The sequence below is a fragment of the Pongo pygmaeus genome, chromosome 20 (genome assembly GCF_028885625.2).
Source record: "Pongo pygmaeus isolate AG05252 chromosome 20, NHGRI_mPonPyg2-v2.0_pri, whole genome shotgun sequence".
NCBI lineage: Eukaryota > Metazoa > Chordata > Mammalia > Primates > Hominidae > Pongo > Pongo pygmaeus.
Window position 1 is genome coordinate 62,953,517 of NC_072393.2, and position 23,842 is coordinate 62,977,358.

Genomic DNA, 23,842 nt, shown 5'->3' on the forward strand with positions numbered 1-23,842 from the left:
GATTATACAAGTTATCAGTATCTAGAATGGCAGATGTGGTATCACTACAAATGATAGTTATTAAATGAATAAAAGAATGTTATGAACTTTATGCAAATAATTTGACAATTTAAAAATTCTTGAAAGAAGCTAACAAGGTTTACTGAAGAAATACTCAGTTCTATATTAGAAAAATGGAATTTGTGGGCAAGCGCGGTGGCTCACGCCTGTAATCCCAGCACTTTGGGAGGCCAAGGTGGGCAGATCACGAGCTCAGGAGATCGAGACCATCCTGCCTAACACGGTGAAACCCCGTCTCTACTAAAAATACAAAAAAAATTAGCCGGGCTTGGTGGCAGGCATCTGCAGTCCCAGCTACTCGGGAGGCTGAAGCAGGAGAATGGCATGAACCTGGGAGGCGGAGCTTGCAGTGAGAGAAGATCCCAGCACTGCACTCCAGCCTAGGCGACAGAGCAAGACTCTGTCAAAAAAAAAAAAAAAATGGAATTTGTAATTTAAGCCTTCCAAATATTTTCAGATGTCTGTGTTTATTGCAACTTTAATTCTGGTATAGTCAAGGAACATAGTTTGCAAAATAATTTTTTAAATTTATTAATATTTATACTCTGTCTTGGTGAATGTTTCATGAACACTTAAAAAGAATGTGTACCCTGCCTGGATTGTTTGGAATGTTTTATATTAACAAATGTCAACAAGGTCAAGTTGGTTATGTTGCTGAGGTCTTCTATATCCTTTTTTTTTTTTTTGTCTACTTGTTCTATTAATTACCAAGAGGAGTGTTGAAGTCTCCAATGACAATTGTCAGTTTGTCTTTCTCTCTTTTCAATTCTATCATTTTTCCTTGCAATTCAATGTGTACTCATTTAGAATTACATTTTCCCAGCCAGGCATGGTGGCTCATGCCTGTAATCCCAGCACTTTGGGAGGCTGAGGCAGGTGGATCACCTGAGGTCGGGAGTTCAAGACCAACCTGGTGAAACCCCATCTCTACTAAAAATACAAAAATTAGCCAGGCATGGTGGCGGACACCTGTAGTCCCAGCTACTTGGGAGGTTGAGGCAGGAAAATTGCTTGAATCCGGGAGGTGAAGGTTACAGTGAGCTGAGATTGCGCCATTGCACTCTAGCCTGGGAGACGAGTGAGACAAGACTCTGTCTCAAAAAAATCAATCAATAAATAAATACATTTTCCCAGTAAACAGACCCTTTTTATCATTATGTAATCTCACTCTTTATCCCTGATTGTATTCCTTGTTCTGAAGTCTACTTCATCTGATAGTAATATAGTCATTTCTGCTTTTTTGTTAATGTTTGCATGGTGTATCTTTTTCCCACCATTTATCTATGCCTTTAAATTTAAAGTATGTTTCTGGTAGACAGCATATAGTTGGATGCTGCTTTTTCATTCAATCATAGAATCTCTGTCTTTTAACTGGTATATGTAGACCATTTACATTTGATATTTTTAAATATATAGTTAGATTAAAATCTCCACCTTGTTATCTCTATCCTAATTGTTCTGTTCTTTAGTTTTTGTTCTATTTTTGCCTTCTATGATCTAAACGACCATTTTTAATAATTCTATTTTATATTATTGTTTACATCTCATTAAACATTTTCAGTTGTTACTTTAATTGGAATATACATTCAAATAATATACAACTTAACATGTTAGTATCTTATATATTCCCATTTCCTCTGACATCCATTATGCTTGTCATATTTTACTTTTATATGCTGTTTACATGGTACATTTTTACTCTAAGACAGCCAGTTACTTTTTAAGATAAGTTTTTAAAGTTATTACCTTCATGTATTCCATTTCTGCATCTCTTCACTTCTTTGTGTATCTCCAAGTGTCTGTTGTTTCATATTCCTTCTGTTTGAAGAACTTTTCTTGTACAGTAGGTCTTCTCAATGTATTATTTTCTCAGTTTTGCTTCTCTGAGAGTATTTTTCTATCAATTTGAAAGATTTTCATGAGCATTTCATGAAGACAGATATTTTCCTTCAGCTCTTAAAAGATGCCATTACATTGTCCTCTGGCCTGCATACTTCTGATAAGTCTGCTGTAATTTTCTTAACTTTGTTCTTCTATATGTAATTTTTTCCCCTCTCTAGCTTGCTTCAAGATGATTTTCGGTGGCTTGAATGTAATATGGCTGGGGTGGTGTGTGTGTGTGTGTGTGTGTGTATGAGTGATTTTAATATTTATCTTTCTTGAGGTTCTCTGAGCTTCATAGATTTGTGTTCTGGGTTCATAAATTTCGGAAACATATTGGCCATTATGTCTTCAAATATTTCTTCTGTCCCATTTATTCTGTATCTTCTGAGATTCCAATTATGTGTATGTGTTGGACCAATGGATATTTTCTCAGAGCTCTTGGAGTCTCTGTTCCTTCTTGTCCTACCCTACCCCACTTATGTTTCAGTTTGAGTAACTTTTATTGTCCTAACGTCAAGTTCATTTACTTTTTCCTTGACTATGTCAAGTATATTGATGAGCCTGTTGAAGACATTGTTCATCTGCTTATTGTGTTTTTTCTAGTACTTCCATTTTATTTTTTGTTTTTTTTTTTTTTTTTGAGACAGAGTCTCACTCTGTCTTCCAGGCTGGAGTGCAGTGGTGCGATCTCAGCTCACTGCAAGCTCCGCCTCCTGGGTTCCCACTATTCTCCAGCCTCAGCCTCCCAAGTAGCTGGGACTACAGGCACCCGCCACCACGCCTGGCTAATTTTTTTTTGTATTTTTTAGTAGAGACGGGGTTTCACCGTGTTAGCCAGGATGGTCTCGATCTCCTGAGCTCGTGATCCGCCCACCTTGGCCTCCCAAAGTGCTGGGATTACAGGTGTGAGCCACTGCGCCCAGCCCCATTTTATTCTTACAGTTTTTGTCTCTGCTCAAATTACCCATCTAATCTTGCCTGTTGTGCACTTTTCCATTATAACTCTTAAGATACTACCCATAGTTCCTTTAAATTCCATGTCAGTCCAACAGCTATGTATTTCTGAGTCTAGTTCTGATGAATGTTTTGTTTCTTGGTGGGGTAAGGTGTTCATTTTTGCATTTTTGTATGCCTTGCATTTTTTTTTTTTTTCCTGAAAGCCAAGTATCTTCTGTAGAACAACAGATATGAAGGTAAATCAATTTAATTCCTGGAAACAGCATGTCTTTCTATGTAGCCTTTAGTGTGTGGGAGGTGGATGGGTAAGATTTTTATAATTATAGCTAGGAATTGAGGAAGGTTTATGGTTTGTTGTTGCTGTGGTTATAAGTTCACCATAGGTTTCAGATATGAATAGTGATTTCTTATCTTTAGGGTCAGAACTGGTTTTCCCAAGGGTCTATCTGAATGTCAGGGTGACCTTCAGGTTTAGGTCCCATTGGATTATGCTTCAGATAGCCCATCTATACTAATATATTTTCATTCATTCAAATATTTATTGAGTGCTAATCATTGAAGTATGTGTCATTGTACTAAACGCTGGAACTTGTAACTCCCCAAATACTTTATTACTGTTTGCCATTATTTTATCCATCTGTAATTTTCTCTTTAGCTTTCCAACTTTTGTGTGCCTAGTAAATTCATGTTCTTCAATACTAATTGCAAAAACAATCCCTGTCCCCATACCTCCATCACCATGAAGTTTATCATCCTCTTCTCCGTACTACCTATGCACCTTATACAGAATTCCATATTTTATTACCCGAATTCCCTGGTAAACTGTAAGTGTCTGCTGGCAAGAACAGTGTCTTACTAGTTTACATATCTGCAGGATTTAGCAGTGATTGGTCCAGGGTATTCACATGCACAACAAATGTGCAGCTAAAATGTTTGCTAATGAAAGCTGGAAATCTATAGGCATCTATTAAAAGCAAAATACTGTAATAATGGGCTCTCCTACAACAGTCTAGGAATAAAGCAAAACATTTTTCTTGCCAGTTAAGTTTTCAGGACTTTAAAAAAACACAAAGTTGATTTCCTTCTTAGTTTAGATATATTTTTTAAATTCACGTAATGCAAAATAATTTAAATAATAAATGATTCGGCCTATTAGGATATAACTGAGTTCCAAGCAGTTGGGAGGACACATGAACCCAAAGTTACTTTACCTTTATTGCACTTTCACAAATGCCTTTAAGAGCTTAAGAATAGGAGAGAATAGACAAAACTAGATGAAAAGAGGATTTTTGACTAGGCCAGAAATAAAGCAGTGAGGATATGCAATTCTCATAAGTAATTCCAAGTTAAGTTTAACTTTATCATGTATTGCCATTCTAATGCTCTCTTGAAATCCCCAAGAGGAGCAAGAAATGCAATAGGCAATGAGATAAGCCTGAGGAAATTAGGTGACTGTGGGCAGGGCATCCTCTTGTTTCTCCCCAGTCTTCAGGTGTGTCACAATTCATTTGGGACTGACATGTATTTGTATAGCAGATTGGCAGAGGAATTAACAAGCTAGAGGGTGTGTGTGTAGAAAAGAGGGGGGAAAAAAGACCTGCCTCTCCATGAGTTACCTCTGTGCTGTTTGCTCACCCATTTGCTCCAAGGGGTGGATTTTTATGCTTGCTTTACAAATACGGAAGAACAAGTTTAAATGGGAAGTTAGTTGTACTGTCCTGTATGCATGCTCACCCCTCACAATTTGGATTGCTAGTTTATCAATTGTGGTCAAAGTTAGGATGACCTAACCCATATACATTCCACACATTCCACAAAGTCATCTTAAACTTTAGGTATTCTCAAAAATAACTTTTACAGAAGGAAAACTTAAACAGAAGAGCCCAACTGTATATGATCCAATTACAAAAAAGTTATCTGATTTTATTTCTTTTATATTTGGCACAAACAGCAGAGACTGAAAGCTACTACACATGTTGAACTGCTGACAGGAAAAGAACCCAGTATATAAATCTAGGGTTTCCACTCCATATATTAGCTGGGGCTGCCATAACAAAACATCATAGACTGGGTGGCTTAAACAACAATTTACTTCTCACAGTTCTGAAGTCTGGAAGTCTGACAACAGGCCACCAGCATGATTAGGTTCTCGTAGGGTTCTCTTCCTGTCCTGTAGACAGCTGGCTTCTTGCTGCATCCTCACATGGTGCAGACAGCAAGCAGGCTTTCTGATGTCTCTCTTTTTTTTTGAGATGTAGTCTCGCTCTGTCGCCCAGGCTGGAGTACAGTGGCGTGATCTTGGCTCACTGCAACCTCCGCCTCCTGGGTTCAAGCGATTCTTCTCCTTCCACCTCCTGAGTAGCTGGGACTACAGGCACATGCCAGTGTGCCCGGCTAATTTTTTGTATTTTTTTTTTCAGTGGAGACGGGGTTTCACCGTGTTAGCCAGGATTGTCTCAATCTCCTGACCTCATGATCCACTCGCCTTGGCCTCCCAAAGTGCTGGGACTACAGGCGTGAGCCACCGTGCCCAGCCTGATGTCTCTTCTTATAAAGGCACAAATCCCATCATGAGGGCTCCACCCTCATGACCTCATCTAATCCTAATTGCCTCCCAAATGCCTCATTTCCAAGTAACATCACACTGATGTTGAGGATTTTAACATAATTAATTTTGGGGGTGGGGACACAAACATTCAGTCCATAACAACTCATATTACACCACTTATTGCATACCAGTATTGTTACATGAAAATACCAATGTTTACTCATATAAATATAGATGATTTATTTCCAAATAAAACAATACTGATTTCTCCTGGCTCTGAAATCCTCGTTCTTCACTATATCTTGGTTCTTTTACTGATAGCTTGTCTCAGCCATATTAGACATTCACACCATGAAGATCATACATCCTCATAACCATGGAGATGGTACAGTAAGGTTTCTACTGTTACACACCGTTATGAATGACAACTTTATCTACCTAAAGACTCACTTTTCTTTATTCTCACCCACAAGTTTGTCAGCTGAAAGTGGCACCCTGTTTTGCTGAGAAGTTCCTTATATTTGATAATTCTAGATCTGCGAAACAGACTCAAATTCTTTCTTCTGTGACCTTAAATCAGGCTCAGAGCCCTATAATGGACTTCACAATTCTATTTTGTTGTATGTGACCAATAAATTATCATTAAAACTATGCTAGAAGTAAAATATCAGTAATTCTTTTTTTTTTTTTTTGACACAGTCTTGCTCTGTTGCCCAGACTGGAGTGCAGTGGCGCAATCTCTGCTCAGTGCAACCTCCACCTCCTGGGTTCAAGCGATTCTCCTGCCTCAGCCTCTCCAGAGCTGAGATTACAGGTGCACACCCACCACGCCCAGCTAATTTTGTATTTTTTAGTAGAGACGAGGTTTCACCGTGGTCTCAAACTCTTGACCTCGTGATCCGCCCGTCTCAGCCTCCCAAAGTTCTGGGGTTACAGGTGTAAGCCACTGCGCCCAGCCAGTAATTCTTATCAAATGAAAAATGATCTTCATTCACAATGACTGACCAAACTTCTGAGTTTCCTCCAGTTAATTTCAAATCCTGAGGTCAAAATCACCAATGACTTTTGCTCTTTGGCTTTCAAAGTGGGACATATCATCAAATGGTCCCATATACGCAAAATTTACATTATAGACAAATACATATTTGCCATATCTTTGATAGCCTCATTCGTTGATTTTATAGACTTGAAACAACCTTAGGCTTTTTCTTCAGAATGTGTATTCTGATGTCGAATCAGGGATGAGCTCCGACTATATGCCTTCCCACATTTACTACATTCATAGGGTTTCTCTGAAGAATGACTTCTCTGATGTCGAATAAGGTCTGAGCCACTGCTAAATGCCTTCCCACATTCATTACATTCATAGGGTTTCTCTCCAGTATGACTTCTTTCATGTAGAATAAGAGATGTGCGCTGACTAAAGGCCTTACCACATGTTTTGCATGTATATGGCTTCTCTCCAGTGTGAATTCTTTCATGTTGGGCAAGGTGTGCACTCTGACTGAAGGCCTTCCCACACTGATCACATTCATAGGGTCTATCTTCAGTATGAATTCTCTTATGTCGCGTGAGAGATATTCGGTGGCTGAAGGCTTTTCCACATTCCTCACACTGGTAGGGTTTTTCTCCAGTATGAATTCTTTGATGTTCAATAAGAAATGATTGGCGGCCGAAAACTTTACTACATTTATTGCATTTGAAAGGTTTCTCTTCAGAATGAATATTCTGATGTATTTTAAGGTTTGCAGTTCCAGAAAACATCTTCCCACATTCCTTACACTCAAATAGTTTCTTTTTCTTTGTATGAACTTTCTGATGTTGAATAAGGGATGAATGCCGATTGCAGACCTTCTCACATTTATTGCATCTGTATAGTTTTTCTCCATTATGAATTCTAAGATGCAGAATAAGGGTTGAAAGCCGCCTGAAGAGCTTGTCACATTTATCACATTTGTACGGTTTCTCTGAAGTGTGAATTCTCTGGTGAAGCATCAGGGGTGAAATCCTATTAAATAATTTCCCACATTTTCTGCATTTATAAGGATTCTCTAAATGGTGACTTCTTTGCTGTAGACTCTGACTTAAGGCCTTCGCATTTTCAGGGATTTTCTCTCCAGCATGAATTCTTTTATGTACAACAAAGACTGATTTCTTTTTGAAGCCTCTCCCACATTTATTATATTTATGTGTTTTCTTTCCATTGTGAATTTTCTTATGAAGTAAAAGGGATGACATCTGACTGAAGGCTTTCCCGCACTTTCTGCACTGGCAGACATTCCCAACAACGTGAATTTTCTGATGTATATTGAAAGACTGACATTGACTCAAGGCCTTCCCACAGTCAAGAATTTCCTTTCCATCATGAATTCTCCTATGTAGAATAAGGGTTGTTCTTTGATTGAAGCTTTCCCCACATTTATTGCATTCATGGCTTTTCTTTCCACTGTGAATTCTCTGATGAAGTAGTAGGGATGAGATCTGTCTGAAAGCTTTTCTACAATTACTGCATTCAAAAGGCTTCTCTCCCGTATGAATGTTCTGATGAAGTTTAAGAGAGAAGCTTCGACTAAAGGTTTTACCACAGTCATTACATTTTAAAGGTTTCTTCCCTGAATGCCCTTTCTTAGGTTTTATTAGGACTGAATTTTTGTTGCAGCCACTCTTTCGTGTAGGAGCTTTCTGTTGTGCAGAAACTAGTTTCTGGCAGATGCTTTGCCCAGATTTGTTGCATTGATTTGGAGGTAGCTTCTTGGTCTCACACTTAGACCCCGAGTCTGAAAGACATAAAGGAATTAAATGTTTCTCCTTTCCCATGCTGAAAAAATGAAGAGTCTACAATATAAATGTAATTATCATTATTAATCATAACAACAATTATGATTACCAAAACAATAACTTTTTAGTGTTTTATTGTGGTTTTGATGACTATACTAAAGGCTTTACAGAGATATTTAATAACCAGAGTTCAGAAGAGTCTGTAATTTGAAAATGAATAAGTCAAGATTTTATTTATAGGATAATTTTTATGCCATATATGGCACATTGAACTCCACAGGTTGTTCAATGGATAAACGTATGTTTATTAGAGAATGTGTCCAGAAAAGGCAAGTCTACAGAGACAGAAGATAAGTGGTTGCCTGGGGCTCAAGGTAGGAATGGGGATTAACTGAAAATGGACATGAGGAATCTTACAGGGGTGATAAAAATGTTCTAATACTGGATTATGTTGATGGTTACACGCTCTGTAAATTTATCCAAAATCATTTAATTATATTCTAGAAATAGTGACTTTTATGATGTTTACCTCAATAAAGTTGTAGATTTTAAAAAATGTATTCTTAAGATCAAATTTAAAAGAACTAGTAACAATTAGAATTGAGTACAGTCACGGGTTGCTTAACAATGGGGACATGTTGTAAGACATGCATTGTCAGGCAATTTCATCATTGTGCAAACATCTTACAGTAGATTTACATAAACCTAGATAGTATAGCCTACTATACACCTATGTTATATTGTATAGCCTGTTCCTAGGCTACAAACCTGTACATGATGTTACTGTATTGAATCCTGTAGGCAATTTTAACACTATGATAAGTATTTGTGTATCTAAATATACATAAATGTAGAAAAGGTACAGTACAAATACAGTTTTATGATCTTATAGAACCATGGCCATATATGTAGTCTGTTGTTGACAGGACTGAAACATTATGCAGCATATGACTGTATTTAGATATTTACAAAGGTGAAGACTTTAGCAAGAAGCAGGAAAAACTCAGAAAAACAGAAGAGATTAGACTAAAAGAAGAAATCTATTATATAGTAAAATAGATCAATGTGGCTGGCATAGGGTGTCAAAGTCCAAGGTGATACAAAATAACTACTTGTATGGCAAACTGACTATAAACTTGAGTGAATGTGGCATGATAAACACAGGCATTAGAACTATGCTATCCAATATAGTAGCCATTAGTCACCTGTAGCTACTGAGGAATTGAAATGTGGCTGGTTTGAGGTATAGTATGAGTATAAAACATATGCCAGACTGTGAAAATTTACTACAAAAAAGTATAAAGTATCTCATTGTAAAAATGCTGGTTATATGATATAATATGTTGGATATATTAGGTTAAATACATATATTACTAAAATTAATTTTACCTGTTTGTGTTAGGAAGTTCTTATATTGCTATAAATAAATACTTGAGTGGGTAATTTATAAACAAAATAGGTTCAATTGGCTCCTGGTTCTGTAGGCTGTACAAGCATGGTGCTGGCACCTCCTTGGCTTCTGGGGAGGCCTCAGTGAGCTCTTACTCATGGTGAAAGACAAAGTAGGAGAAGGCACATCACATGGTGAAACAAAGAGAAAGAGAGAGTGTGGAGGAGGTGCCACATATTACAATGATCAGATTCTGTAAGAATCACTCCCTATTGCTAAGACATCACCAAGGGAATGGTGCCAAACCATTCATGAGAAATCCACCCCCATGATCCAATCACCTCCCACCAGACCCCACCTCCAACACTGAGGATTAAATTTCAACATGAGATTTGGTGGGGACACAGATCCAAACCATATCACTGTTTTTAAATTTTTATTTGAATGTGGATACTAAACATTTTTTCAGTACATATGTGGCTCACATTATATTTCTATTTCATAGGTGTGCTTTAAAGGCAGACATTACTGAATTAACTGAGGTGTTTTTCATTTAACTACATAATCTTGTGACACACTTGTTAACTCTATTACCATAAGCATATTATCTTGAAAATACAGATAATAATCTCATACCTCACAAAGTTTTCATGAGAATTGGAAATAATGTGCGAAATTTCTGGCACATGCTATGACCTCTAATCTGCCATTCCAGTATTCAAAAAGCTGAGAACCAAAGAACCAAAGTCTTCTTTCCTTTTTTCTTTTCCTTTTTGAATAGACATTTGGAGTGAAACCCCATTTGAAATGCAATGAGGCTATTCATAGCCTCTATTTATTGCTCTTAGGAAGTCCTAGTCTTTGTAGCTATCTCAATGTGTTTGATTTATGCCACACATAGTATATGACCTGTTCACCTTTCTAAAATCTGCACCATTCTGAATTCTGAAACACATCTTGCTCCAAGGGTTCTACAGAAAGCTTTGTGTACCTGCAGTTCCTTAATAACTGGTAGTAGCTACCATTATAATTATTATTAGTAGAAGTTCCAGAAAACAACCAGACAAAATAAGGAATTAACAAAGGAAGATAATGGAAATGTTTATAGTGAAGCTAGCAGCATCAGTAAAACAAGAAACCCAAGATTCCTCCTATAGTCCCTTCCCACCCCACATCCCATTAAGTCACATCAGTTAAGCTGCTTCTCCCTCTCACATTTTCCTAAAACTCTTAGCTTCCCTTCCTTTTCCTTTGTACCTTCCTTTGTTCCTTCCTGTGTGGAATACTAACATATCCCCTCAGCCCATCTCCCCATCTTCAATGTGGAAATTCTTAAACCACACCAGACAACAAAATTAATCCCAGGTGAATTAGTTCAATATAAAGTACAAAATCATTACAAACTAAAATAATATGAAATCTACCCCAAATTCTTTCTAACTATGGAAATAAAAAGAAAAATTACAATGTGAATGCCAACATTTCCAATCACACAAAAATGAAAAAAACTTTCATATAACCAAATAGAAAAATAAGAGGTAAATAAAAAGTCTTAGGAAAGAATGGGGAAATATATGAAGTAAAATGTAATGTCATATGGTTAATGCATTTTCTATATGAAAGCTTACTATACAAGCAGAAAATAAAAAAGTCACTGCTAGATAAAAGGGGAAAGATAATGAAAAAACAATTCACGAGAATAAGTAAAAACAGAAAACAAATGCTAGCAAATCTATAAGAAAGATTTATGGCCTATCCAGTACGGGTAAACCAATATGGATATCCAGTCTATCCACGAGGGCTCAAGAAACAAACTGGTACTTGGGAGGCTGAGGCAGGAGGACTGCTTGAGCCCAGGAGTTTAAGGCTGCAGTGAGCCATGACTGCACCACTACACTCCAGCTTGGGTAACAGAAGACCCTGTCCCTGTCTCCTTAAAAACAAACAAACAAACAAACATGGTGACTCACGCCTTTAATCCTAGCACTTTGGGAGGCCGAGGTGGGTGGATCACAAGGTCAGGAGTTCAAGACTATCCTGACCAACATGACGAAACCCCATCTCTACTAAAAACACAAAAATTAGCCGGGTGTGGTGATGTGTGCCTGTAATCCCAGCTACTCAGGAGGCTGGGGCAGGAAAATTGCATGAACCCAGGAGGCGGAGGTTGCAGTGAGCTGAGATGGCGCCACTGCACTCCAGCCTAGGTGACAGAGTGAGACTCTATCTCAAAAAACAAACAAAACAACTAAAAAGGAGAAAATGGAAGAGCCAGATGGCCAAATAGAGCCCTCCAGCAATTGCCCCCTCTGCAGTAACACCAAATTGAACAACTATCCACAGAAGAAAACACCTTCATAGGAACCAAAAATTAGGTGAGCAATCAAAGTATCAAGCTTTAACATCGTATTCAAAGAAAGAGGCACTTGAGGAGGGTAGAAAAGACAGTCATCATATGCCTGCACCACCCCTCCCCCAATGCCTGGCAGTGCAGCATGGCAACAAGAGAGAATCTATGTGTTTGGAGGAGGAAGAATGGAGTGATGGTGGGACTCTGCATTGGAACTCAGTGCTGCCCTGTAACAGCAGAAAGCAACGTGGGGTAGAATTTGGCCAGCACCCCCAGAGGAAGCATTTAAATCAGCTCTAGCCTAAGAATTGTCCACCACAGTGGTGGAAACTTGAGTTCCAGCAAGTACCCCCACCACAGACTAAAACACTCTGGTGTCCTAAGTAAATCTGAAAGGCAGTATAGGCCACAAGGACTGCAATTCCTGGGCAAGTCCTAGTGCTGTGCTTGGCTCAGAACCAGAGGACCTGGGGTACCTGCTACCCAGTGACATACCAGTGACACACCAGCTGGAGTGGCCAAGAGAATGTTTGTATCAACTCTTTCCCAACTCCAGGAAGCACAGCTGGCAGCTCCAAGAGGAGAGGGAAGAGTAAAGAGGACATTGTCTTGCAACTTGGATATCATCTCAACCACAGTAAAAAAAAAAAAAAAAAAAAGTGCCAAGCAGTGTCCTGAAGGCCTCATTCTAGGCCATAGGTCCTGACAAGATTTCTAGACCTACCCTGGGCCAGAAAGCAACTCGCTGCCCTAAAGGGAAAAACAGGCCTGGAAGAATTTACCACCTGATGAATTAAGACCTCTTGGGCTTCGAATAAACATCAGTGGTAGCCAGGCAGTGGTAGCCACAGGCCTTGGGCAAGAATGAGTACAACGCTGGCTTTGGGTCAGACCCAGCACAGTCCCAGTGTTGGTGGCCATGGGAGTGTTTGTATCATCCCTTCCCCAACTCTAGGCAGCTCAGCACAGAGAGAGAGAGAGACTCCATTCATTCAGGGAAAATAAGGGAAAAGAATGACTTCCTGGTAATCTAGGGAATTCTCCTGGATCTTACCAAAGACCACCAAGGCAGTACTTCTGTGAGTCTACAAGAGTCACAGAGTTACTGGCCATGGGGTGACCCCTAATGCAAACATGGGTGCAGTGAACAAAGACACATCCTAGCCCCTTTGAATACATGGAGAGCCTTCTCTGGAAGGACCAGTACAAACAAGCCCAGACTACAAAGATAAGAATAAATACCTAATTCATCAATGACCAGGTACTGACAAACATCCAAAAGCATCAAGACCATCTGGGAGAACATGACCTCACCAAATGAACTAAATAAGGTAACAGTGACCAGTTCTGGAGTGACAGAGCTAATGTGACCGTTCAGTCAGAGAATTCAAAATAGCTATCTTGGCCTGGTGCGGTGGAGCATGCCTGTAATCCCAGCACTTTGGGAGGCTGAGGCGGGTGGATCACCTGAGTTCAGGAGTTCGAGACCAGCCTGACCAACATGGTGAAACCCCGTCTCTACTAAAAATAAAAAAAAATTAGCTGGGCATAGTGGGACACACCTGTAATCCCAGCTGCTCGGGAGGCTGAGGCACAAGAATTGCTTGAACCCAGGAGGCGGAGGTTGCAGTGAGCCAAGATCATGCCATCATTGTAGTCCAGCCTGGGGAACAGAGATAAACTCTGTCTCCAACAAAAAAAAAAAAAAAAAAAGGTATTTTGAGGAAGCTCAACAAAATCCAAGATCCACAGAGCAGGAATTCAGAATCCTATCAGATACATTTAAAAAAGACACTGAAATAATTAAAAAGAATCAAGCAGAAATTCTGGAGCTGAAAAATTCAGTTGACAAATTAAAGAATGCATCAGAGTCTCTCAACAGCAGAATTGATCAAGCAGAAGAAATAGTGAGCTTGAAGATGGGCTCTTTGAAAATATAGTCAGAGAAGTCAAAGGGAAGAAGAATAATAAAGCATGCCTACAGGATCTAGTATATAGTCTCAAAAGGGCATATCTAGGAGTTAGTAGCTTTAAAGAGAAGGTAGAGAGACTGGGGTACAAAGTGTATTCAGAGATAGTAACAGAGAACTTTCCAAACCTGGAGAAAGATGTCAAAATTCAAGTACAAGGAGGTTATAGAACACCAAGCAGCTTTAATCCAAAGAAGGCTATCTCAGATAATTTAATAAACTCCCAAATGTCAGGGATAAAGACATGATCCTAAAAGCAGAAAGAGAAAATAAACAACATAAAACGGAACTCTAATACATCTGGCAGCAGATTGCTCAGTGGAAACCTTATAGGCCAGGAAAGAGAATTATGATATATTTAAAGAGCTGAAGAAAACAAAAACCTTTATCCTGGAATATTCTATCCAGTGAAAATGCCCTTCAAACAGGAAGGAGAAATAAAGATTTTCCTAGACAAACAAAAGCTGAGAGATTTTGTCAACACCAGACCTCTCCTACAAGAAATCCTATAGGGAGTTCATCAGTCTGAAAGAAAAGGATGCTAATGACCAATAAAAAATCATCTGAACATACAACACTCACTAGCAATAGTAATTGCACAGATAAATACAAAATATTATAATACTGTAATTGTGATGTGTAAACTACTCATATCTTAAGTAGGAAGACTAAAAGATGGACTGACAAAAAAACGGCAACTACAAGACACACAGTATGAAAATATAAACAACAAAAAGTTTGAAAGCACAGGAGATTAATTTAAAGTATAGGGTTTTTATTAGTTTTCTCTTTGCTTGTTGGTTTGTTTTTGCAAAGTTAAATTGTCATAAGTTTAAATTAATGGGTTATAAGATATTATTTATGAGCCTCATGCTGACCTCAAATAAAAAATATATAAGAGATACACAAAAAATATAATTCAAGAAATTAAAACATACCATCACACGAAATCACTTTCACATGAAGAAAGACAAGAAGGAAAAAGAAAAGGCCACAAAACAACCAAAACAAATAACAAAATGTCAGTAGTAGGTCCCTACTTATAAATATTAAATGTACATGGACTAAATCTCCAATCAAAAGCCACAGAGTGGCTGGATGAATTTTAAAAAAGACTCAATGATCTGTTCCCTATAAGAAACATGATTTCCCTATAAAGACACACATAGACTAAAAATAAAGGGAGGGAAAAAAAATCCCATGCAAATGAAAACCAAAAAAGAGCAGGAGCAGCTATATTTAGATAAAATAGAGCTTAAGACAAAAAGTATGGAAAGATACAAAGAAAGTCATATAATGCTAAAAGGATCAATTCAGCAAAAGGATATAACAATTGTAAATATATACACATCCAACAATGGAGCACCGAGATACATAAAGCAAATATTTTCAGAGCTAAAGAGAGAGACAGACCACAATACAATAATTGTTGGAGACTTAACCACTTCATTTTCAGCATTGCACAAATCATCCAGACAGAAAATCAACAAAGAAACATCGGACCTAATGGACCTAATAGATATTTACAATTTCATCCAATAACTACAGGTTACACATTCTTCTCAGCACATGGATCATTCTCAAGTATAGACCATGAAATATTAGGACACAAGACAAGTCTTAAAAATCCAAAAAAAGCTGGGTGCACTGGCTCACACCTCTAATCCCAGCACTTTGGGAGGCTGAGGCAGGTGGATTGCTTGAGCTCAATAGTTCAAGACCAGCCTGGGCACCATGGTGAAATCCCAACTTTAAAAAAAATACAAAAATTAGCCAGGTGTGGTGGCACATGCCTGTAGTCCCAGCTACCCAGTAGGCCAAGGTGAGAATATTGCTTGAGCCTAGAAGGTTGAGGCTGCAGTGAGTCGTGATTGCACCACTGTATCCCAGCCTGGGTGACAGAGCAAGACCCTGTCTCAAACAAAAAAAAAAAAAAAAAAAAAAAATCTTTCAAATTGAAATCATATCAAGTATCTTCTCTGACCACAATGGAACAAAACTAGAAATCAATAATGAGAAGAACTTTGGAAAGTATACCAACACATTGAAATTAAACAATATAATACTGAATGACCAGTGGGTCAATGAAGAAATTTCTTTTTTTTTTTGAGATGGAGTTTCACTCTTGTTGTCCAGGCTGGAGTGCAATGGCACCATCTTCGCTCACTGCAACCTCTGCCTCCCGGGTTCAAGCGATTCTCCTGCCTCAGCCTCCCAAGTAGCTGGGATTACAGCCATCCACCACCATGCCCGGCTAATTTTTTGTATTTTTAGTAGAGACAGGGTTTCACCATGGTGGCCAGGCTGGTTTCGAACTCCTGACCTCAGGTGATCCACCCACCTCGGCCTCCCAAAGTGCTGGGATTATAGGCGTGAGCCACCACCCCCGGCCTGAAGAAATTTCTTAATTAAAATTTAAAAATTCCTTAAAACAAATGATAATGAAAACACAACATATGAAAACATGCTGCAACCTATGGGATACAGCAAAAGCAGTATGAAGAGAGTTTGTAACAATAAACGCCTACACCAAAAAAGTAGAAAAACTTCAAATAACCTAATGATGCATCTTAAAGAACTAGAAAACCAAGAGCAAAACAAACCCCAAATTCGCAGAAAAAAAGAAATAGTAAGGATCAGAGCAGAAAGAAATGAAATTTAAACTAAAAAACCACAAAAGAGGCCAGGCGCGGTGGCTCACACCTGTAATCCCAGCATTTTGGGAAGCCAAGGTGGGCGGATCACCTGAGGTCAGAAGTTCAAGACCAGCCTGACCAACATGGTGAAACCCCATCTCTACTAAAAATACAAAAATTAGCCAGGCGTGGTGGCGGATGCTTGTAATCCCAGCTACTCAGGAGGCTGAGGCAGGAGAATTGCATGAACATGGCAGTGGAGTTGCAGTGAGCCGAGATCGTGCTACTGCACTCCAGCCTGGGTGACAGAGCAAGACTCTGTCTCAAAAAAAACCCACGAAAGATCAACAAAATGAAATTTTTTCAAAAACATAAACAGAATTGACAAATTTTTAATCAGATTAAGAATAAAAGAGATAAGACCAGAGATGCAAAAGGAATGATTGCAACTGATACTACAGATACTCAAAGGATCATTAGAGACTACTATGAGCAACCTAGGCCAATACATTGGAAAACCTAGAAGAAATAGATAAATTCCTAGACACATACAACCTACCAATATTGAATCATGAAGACATCCAAAACCTGAACAGAGCAATAACAAACAATGAGATTGAAGTTGTAATAAAGTTTCCCAGCAAAGAAACGCGCAGGACCTGACAGCTTCACTGCTGAGTTTTACCAAATACTTAAAAAAACCTAATACCAATCCTACTCAAACTATTCCAAAAAATAGAGGAGGACAGAATGCTTCCAAACTCATTCTACAAGGCCAGTATTACCCTGATATCAAAACCCAAGGACACATCAAACAAAGAGCTTAATATTAATTCAAGAATCCTCAACAAAATACTAGCAAACTGAATTCAACACATTAAACAGATCATTCATCATGAACAACAACGATTACTCCCAGGAATGCATGGATGCTTTGATATATGCAAATCAATGATATATAGAAACAGAATGAAGGACAAAAAACATATGATCACTTCAGTTGATGCTGAAAAGCATTTGATAAAATTTAACATCCCTTCATGACGTGATCCCTCAAAAAACTGGTTATAGAGGAACATTCCTCAACACAATAAAAGCCATATATGACAGACCCATGGCTAGTATAATACTGAATGGAAAAAAAACCTGAAAGCCTTTCCTCTAACATCAGGAACATAAAAAGAATGCCCACTTTCACAACTATTATTCTACATTCAACATAGCACTGGAAGTCCTAGCTAGAGCAATCAGAGAAGAGAAAGAAATAAAAGGCATCCAAGTTGGAAAGGAAGACGTCAAATTATTATTCTTTGCAGATGATATGATCTTTTAGTTGGAAAATCATAAAAAATCCACCTAGACACCTATTACAACTGATAAATTTAGTAAAGTTGCAGGATACAAAATCAACATATAAAAATCCAGCAGCATTTCTATATGCCAACAGTGAACAATCTGAAAAAGAAATCAAGTAATCCCATTTACAATAGCTACAAATAAAATAAAATACCTAGGAATAAGCTTAACAAAAGCAGTGAAATAACTCTACAATGAAAACTACAAAACCTGATGCAAGAAATTGATGAGGACACAAAAATATGGAAAGATAGTCCATGCTCATGGATTTGAAGAAAAATTATTAGTAAAATGCCCATACTACCCAAATTAATCTACAGATTCAATGCAATCCCTATCAAAATATCAGAGACATTCCTCATAGAAATAGAAAAAATAATCCTAAAATTTATATGGAACCACAAAAGACCCAGAATAGCTAAAGCCATCCTGAGCAAAAAGAATAAAACTGTAGGAATCATATTACCTAAGTTCAAATTATACTACAGAGCTATAGTAATCAAAACAGCTTGGTACTGAGATAAAAACAGACACACAGACCAATGGAATGGAATAGAGAACCCAGAAATAAATCCATACATCTACAGTGAATTCATTTTCAACAAAGATGTTACAAATATATATTGGGGAAGGGACAGTCTCTTCAATAAATTGTGCTGGGAAAACTGGATATCCACATGCAGAAGACACTAGACTCCAATCTCTTGCCATATGCAAAAATCAAATAAAAATGGATTAAAGACAAATCTAAGACCTAAAGCAATCAAACTACTAAAACAAAACACTGGCAAAAGTCTCCAGGACATTGGTCTGGGCAAATATTTCTTGAGTAATACCCCACAAACACAGGCAATGAAACTAAAAATGGACTAATAGAATCATATCAAGTTAAAAAGCTTGGGCACAGCACAGGAAACAATCAACAAAGTGAAGAGACAATCTACAGAATGGGAGAAAATATTTGCAAACTGACAAATATCATCTGACAAGCGATTGATAACCATAGAATACATAAGGAGCTCAAACAACTCTATAGGAAAAAAATGTAATAATCCAATTAAAAAATGGGCAAAAGTTCTGATAGACATTTCCCAAAAGAAGACATACGTACACATGGCAAACAGGCAATATGAGAAAGTGCTCAACATCACTGATCATCAGAAAAATGCAAATCAAAACTACACGGTATCATCTCACCCCAGTTAAAATGACTTTTATCCCAAAGCAGGCAAAACAAATGCTGGTGAGGATATGGAGAAAGGGGAACCCTCGTACACTGTGGGAATGTAAATTAGTACAGCCACTATTGAGAACAGTATGGTGGGGGGGGTTCCTCAAAAAACTGAAATAGAACTAATATATGATTCAGCAATCCTACTGCTTAGTATATACCCCCCCAAAAAATAAATTAGTATATTAAAAAGATCTCTGCATTTCCATGTTTATTACAGCACTACTCACAATAGCCACATGACCATCAACAGTCATGCAGTAGTATTTAGCCATAAAAAAGGATGAGATCCTGTAATCTGCAACAACATGGATACAACTGGAAGACCTTATTTTAAGGGAAATAAGCCAGACACAGACAACCTTCACATGTTCTCACTCATTTGTGGGAGCTAAAAATTAAAACAATTGAACTCATGGATATAAGAGAGTAGAAGGATGGTTACCAGAGGCTGGGAAGGGTAGGCAGAAAAAAGGAGATGGTTAGTGGGTACAAAAATACAGTTAAGATGCAATAAATACAATCTATTTGATAGCACAACCGGGTGAATACAGTCAGCAATACTTTGTTGTATATTTTAGAATAACTGAGAGAGTATGATAGGAATGTTTGTAACACAATAATAAAAGCTTGAGGTGATAGATACCTCATATACCCTGATGTGATTCTTACACATTATATGCCTGTATTGAAATATCCTATTATATACACCTTCTATATCCCGTAAAAATTAAAGAGAAAAAAATTTAAAAAGGTCAACTGCCAAGGCTTCAAACCTTCTACTGCATCTCCTGGACAGGAGATCCTGGGCAAGTTATTTAACGTTTCTAAGACTCAAACCCTCATCTTGTCACTTAGGAATGACAGAGATTTCTACAAGTGTTGTGAGGATTAAATGAAATGCTGAACTTACAGGCTTTAGCACAGAATCTGCACAAAGTAAATTCTCAATAAATGCTGACTGCTATTAATTTATTTTGCTAAATAAAGAGAAACATTTTAATGGCAATATCCAATACTAGTGAGTATGAAAATCAAACCCCATTGCTATTGATGGTGCTGATTTGATAATTCTAAGTTGTAGTCATGGTTCTGATTTATTACAGCAAAAGGATTCAAAGCGAGTGTGCAAAGGGAAATGGGGCAGACTCTAGAGGAAACTGGTTACAGCTTTCAGGAGCTGTGTCCCTGTGCAGTCACACAGGCTGCACTTCATTCCTCCTGCAACAAATTGTGACAACACACCCACAATTTGTGAAATTTCACAATTGTGAAACCTCACAATTGTGAGAAATGTTGTCTTCTAGATAAAGACCTAGCGCCTAGGGTTTTTTTATTGGGGGCTGGTGATCTGACAATTCTTCTGCAAAGTAATTCAGAAGTATCTAGAGCTCCCCCTCTGTGACTCAGTACTATAGAAAACAGGCAAAAGCACTTAATGCAGATACAATGATGTTAATAATAATAAATTAGAATCTAAATGGAAAATATGACATGAGAGACTAGTAACATAGAACATTTCTACTAAAACAAAATGTGAAAAAAGCAGAAATATATAAACCTTATAGTAACGATGAAATTCAATTTCATAAAATAAACAAGTAATCAGTGATAACTCTATGTATAAACTGTTTGTGTCTTTTCCTTTTTCTAAAATTTGTTATATGACTAAATTTCTTCTAAACTTAAAAACAGTATTTTAATAAAGAATATTTCTTCATGTTGAAATTAAGATGTAAAATAATGCATATGTGTCTTCTTTTTGCACTGTGCTTCCATCTGGCTTCTCATTACACACCCTCAGAACCTGGAGGTCACCAAAGCCAGACGCTCGAGGTGGTGCCGTTTTCTCCCAGCCTACACCAAAATATTGATCCCTAGCTCCTAGATGACGCATCCCATCTAAGCAGAAACTCAATGAATGCTACTTAAAGAAACAAACATACAAAATATATAACTTGGCCAACCAAAGAGGAACCTATTTGTCAATGAATCCTTGAAAAGTAGCTGAAAAGAACACTTGGAGAAAAGAGTTAAAAAATATTATTTTTAAAAGAATCACAAAAATCATGCAGATTTGAATGTTATCATAAGTATTAACAGAGAGGTCAGTGTACACCTTCTCTGAAAGGAAATACGAAAGCAGAGATGCAGGGGTACAGGTGGGCATAAGGGTGTGGAGAGCTGAGCTTCTGGAAACAGGCAGAGGCTGTTTGGCCCTCTGAAGAGGGTCTGGGCCTCAAACCCTCCTCTGCTGCTCCTTCCTAGCTGGGTGACCTTGGGCAAGTCAACAAACCTCTCTGGGCCTGTTTGCTTATCTATAAAGTAGGGGTAATAACAGCACCCACCTTATGGTGGGTTGTTGGGAGGAAGACCCTGAACTTAGAAGAGTGCTTGATATCTAGTAAGGGCTTACTAAATGTTGCTTTTTCTTCCTCTAGGACTCATACTGAAGAGACTTGAATTCTCTATACAGGCCTGGAGCCTTTCAGTGGGAGAGGCACACAAATAATCTCTTAAAGAGATTGCCCCCTCACAATCACGTGAGCTCTTATGCAGAACGCCTGCCTCTATGCTGCAATAGATTGAAAGTTTGTCTCCCCAAATGCCTATGTTGAAATTTTATCATCTAAGGTAATGGTATTAGGAGGTGGGGCCTTTGGGAGGTGTTTAAATCACGAAGGTGGAGCCCGTATGAATGAGATATCATCTATAATCACCTATAATCTCTCTCCCAGAGAGCTCCCTCACTCCTTCCTCCATGTGCAGACACAGCAAGAAGGTGCCACCTATGAACCAGGAAGCAGTCCTCACCAGACACCGAATCTGCTCATGCATTGATCTTGGACTTCTCAGTCTCCAGAACTGTGAGAAGTAGATTTCTGTTGTTTGTAAGTCACCTAATATATGGCATTCTGTTATAGCAGCCCCAGTAGACTGAGACATATGCCTTGGTTCTCTGTCACTCACCAGGAGCCCGGCGTCTTCTTACTGGCTCTACCATCCAGGGCGCTTTCCCTTTCTCCAATAAGGTGATCACATTTGGTCTCCGAAAGGAAAGACCTGTACGTGGGACAAACATGGGAAATGATCATAAATGTGGGCACCACAGAAGTCAGAGCCACGCTCTGCATCAACAGGAATGCAGGTTTAGTAGCATGAAGGGAGCACACAGGATGTGAAGGGCAGCTGGAGAATGGGGAGTGTGATATTGTGATTTATAAGAAGAAATATGTATTTGCTTTTCATCCCTGTTTCCTGGCACACAGCTCCTTAAACCCTGGGAATCTCCTGCATATGTGTCTTTTGTATGTTAATGAGAAGACTGTGGCTGGGGGATCCTGGACAGCCTTCAGATGGGGGCTGGTTGCCAATCATGTGATTAGAGGATTGGAACTTTCAGCCCCATCTCCTGACCTCTGGGGAGGGGTCAGAGGCTGGAGCTTGAGCCAATCACTAATGGCCAATGATTTAATCAACCTTGCCTACCTGAAGCCTCCTTAAAAACTCCAGTGGACTGGGTTTGGAGAGCCTCAGGGTTGCTGACCACGTGGAGGGTAGTGCAGTAGAGGGTGCATGCTCTGTGTCCCTCCCCCCATAACTTGCCCTCTGCATCTCTTGCATCTGGCTGTTCAACTGCATCCTCTGTAATATCTTTTACACTGAGCTGGTAGGCATAAGTAAAGCGCCTCCCTGAGTTCTGAAAGCTACTCTAGCAAATGACTGAACTTGAGGAGAGGGTCATGGGAATCCCCTAATTTAGAGCTGGTCAGTCCGAAGGCCCGGACATGCAACTGGCCTCTGAAGTAGGGGACAGTCCTGTGGGACTGGGCTCTTACCCTGTGGGATCTGACACTATCTCCAGGTAGACAGTGTCAGAATTGAATTGGAGGACACCCAGCTGGAGTGTGCTGGAGAACTGTTTGGTGTGTGTGGGAAAACCTCCAAACATCTGGTGTTAGAGTGTGCAGTGTTGAGTTTGCAAAGTTGTTTAAATCTCACATGGAGAGGCAGGAATCTAAATTATAGCCAGTAGAGTTGTTAAATTTTAATTCGACAAAGAAAACTATTTTCCTGAAAATTGAGTCAGAAAATCCTGAGGTTGGTTATGAAGTTACTGTCTTTCTGCTCCAGACCCTCACCCTTCTATTATCTGTTTTGTGGTGCCAGGGCGGGGGCCTTGCGGTCTTCACTTCTGCTTCACTGGCTGCTTCCTGTCAACATCCACCAATAGGGGCTTTGTCGGTTTCTATGACTGGGTTTTTTAGTTCTGTACTCCCAGAACCAGTTTCATGTGGCTCCTCAGAAGTATGAACAAACCAGGCAGCACACTGCCCCCTCCTTCAGAAGTTCTGAGTCCCAGATCCGAGGGGACCTTCCTTGAAGCCCTAAAAACCCCAAACTCTTCCCTTTGTCTCTCCAACCCCAGGAATGGTGGCAGCATCCTGCAGTTACTGTCTCTGTGTTACATCAGTGTCCACCATTCACCTTTCAACAACACCTCTTAAATCAATTCCTGAAATTCTATCAAAAGAGGGCTGGGTGTGGTGGCTCATGCCTGTAATCCCAGCACTTTGGGAGGCCGAGGTGGGCAGATCACGAGGTCAGGAGATTGAGACCATCCTGGCTAACACGGGGAAACCCCATCTCTACTAAAATACAAAAAATTAGCTGGGTGTGAT

The 23,842-nt window shown here is 38.9% G+C and overlaps 1 protein-coding gene across 14 annotated transcripts in view; it reads right to left on the bottom strand.

Moving 5' to 3' along the window:
• Positions 1–4,132: 4,132 nt before the first annotated feature.
• ZNF667 (zinc finger protein 667) overlaps positions 4,133–23,842 on the bottom strand; it is a 38,841-nt gene continuing 19,131 nt past the window's right edge. For all 14 annotated transcript variants that reach the window (XM_054462157.2, XM_054462158.2, XM_063658521.1 and 11 more), the window contains 2 exons: positions 22,131–22,223; positions 4,133–8,226 (listed from right to left, as the gene is read on the bottom strand). In XM_054462157.2, coding sequence (XP_054318132.2) covers positions 6,647–8,226; positions 22,131–22,223 — 1,673 coding nt within the window. In that variant the 3' untranslated portion in view covers positions 4,133–6,646. The remainder of the gene's footprint in view (positions 8,227–22,130; positions 22,224–23,842) is intronic.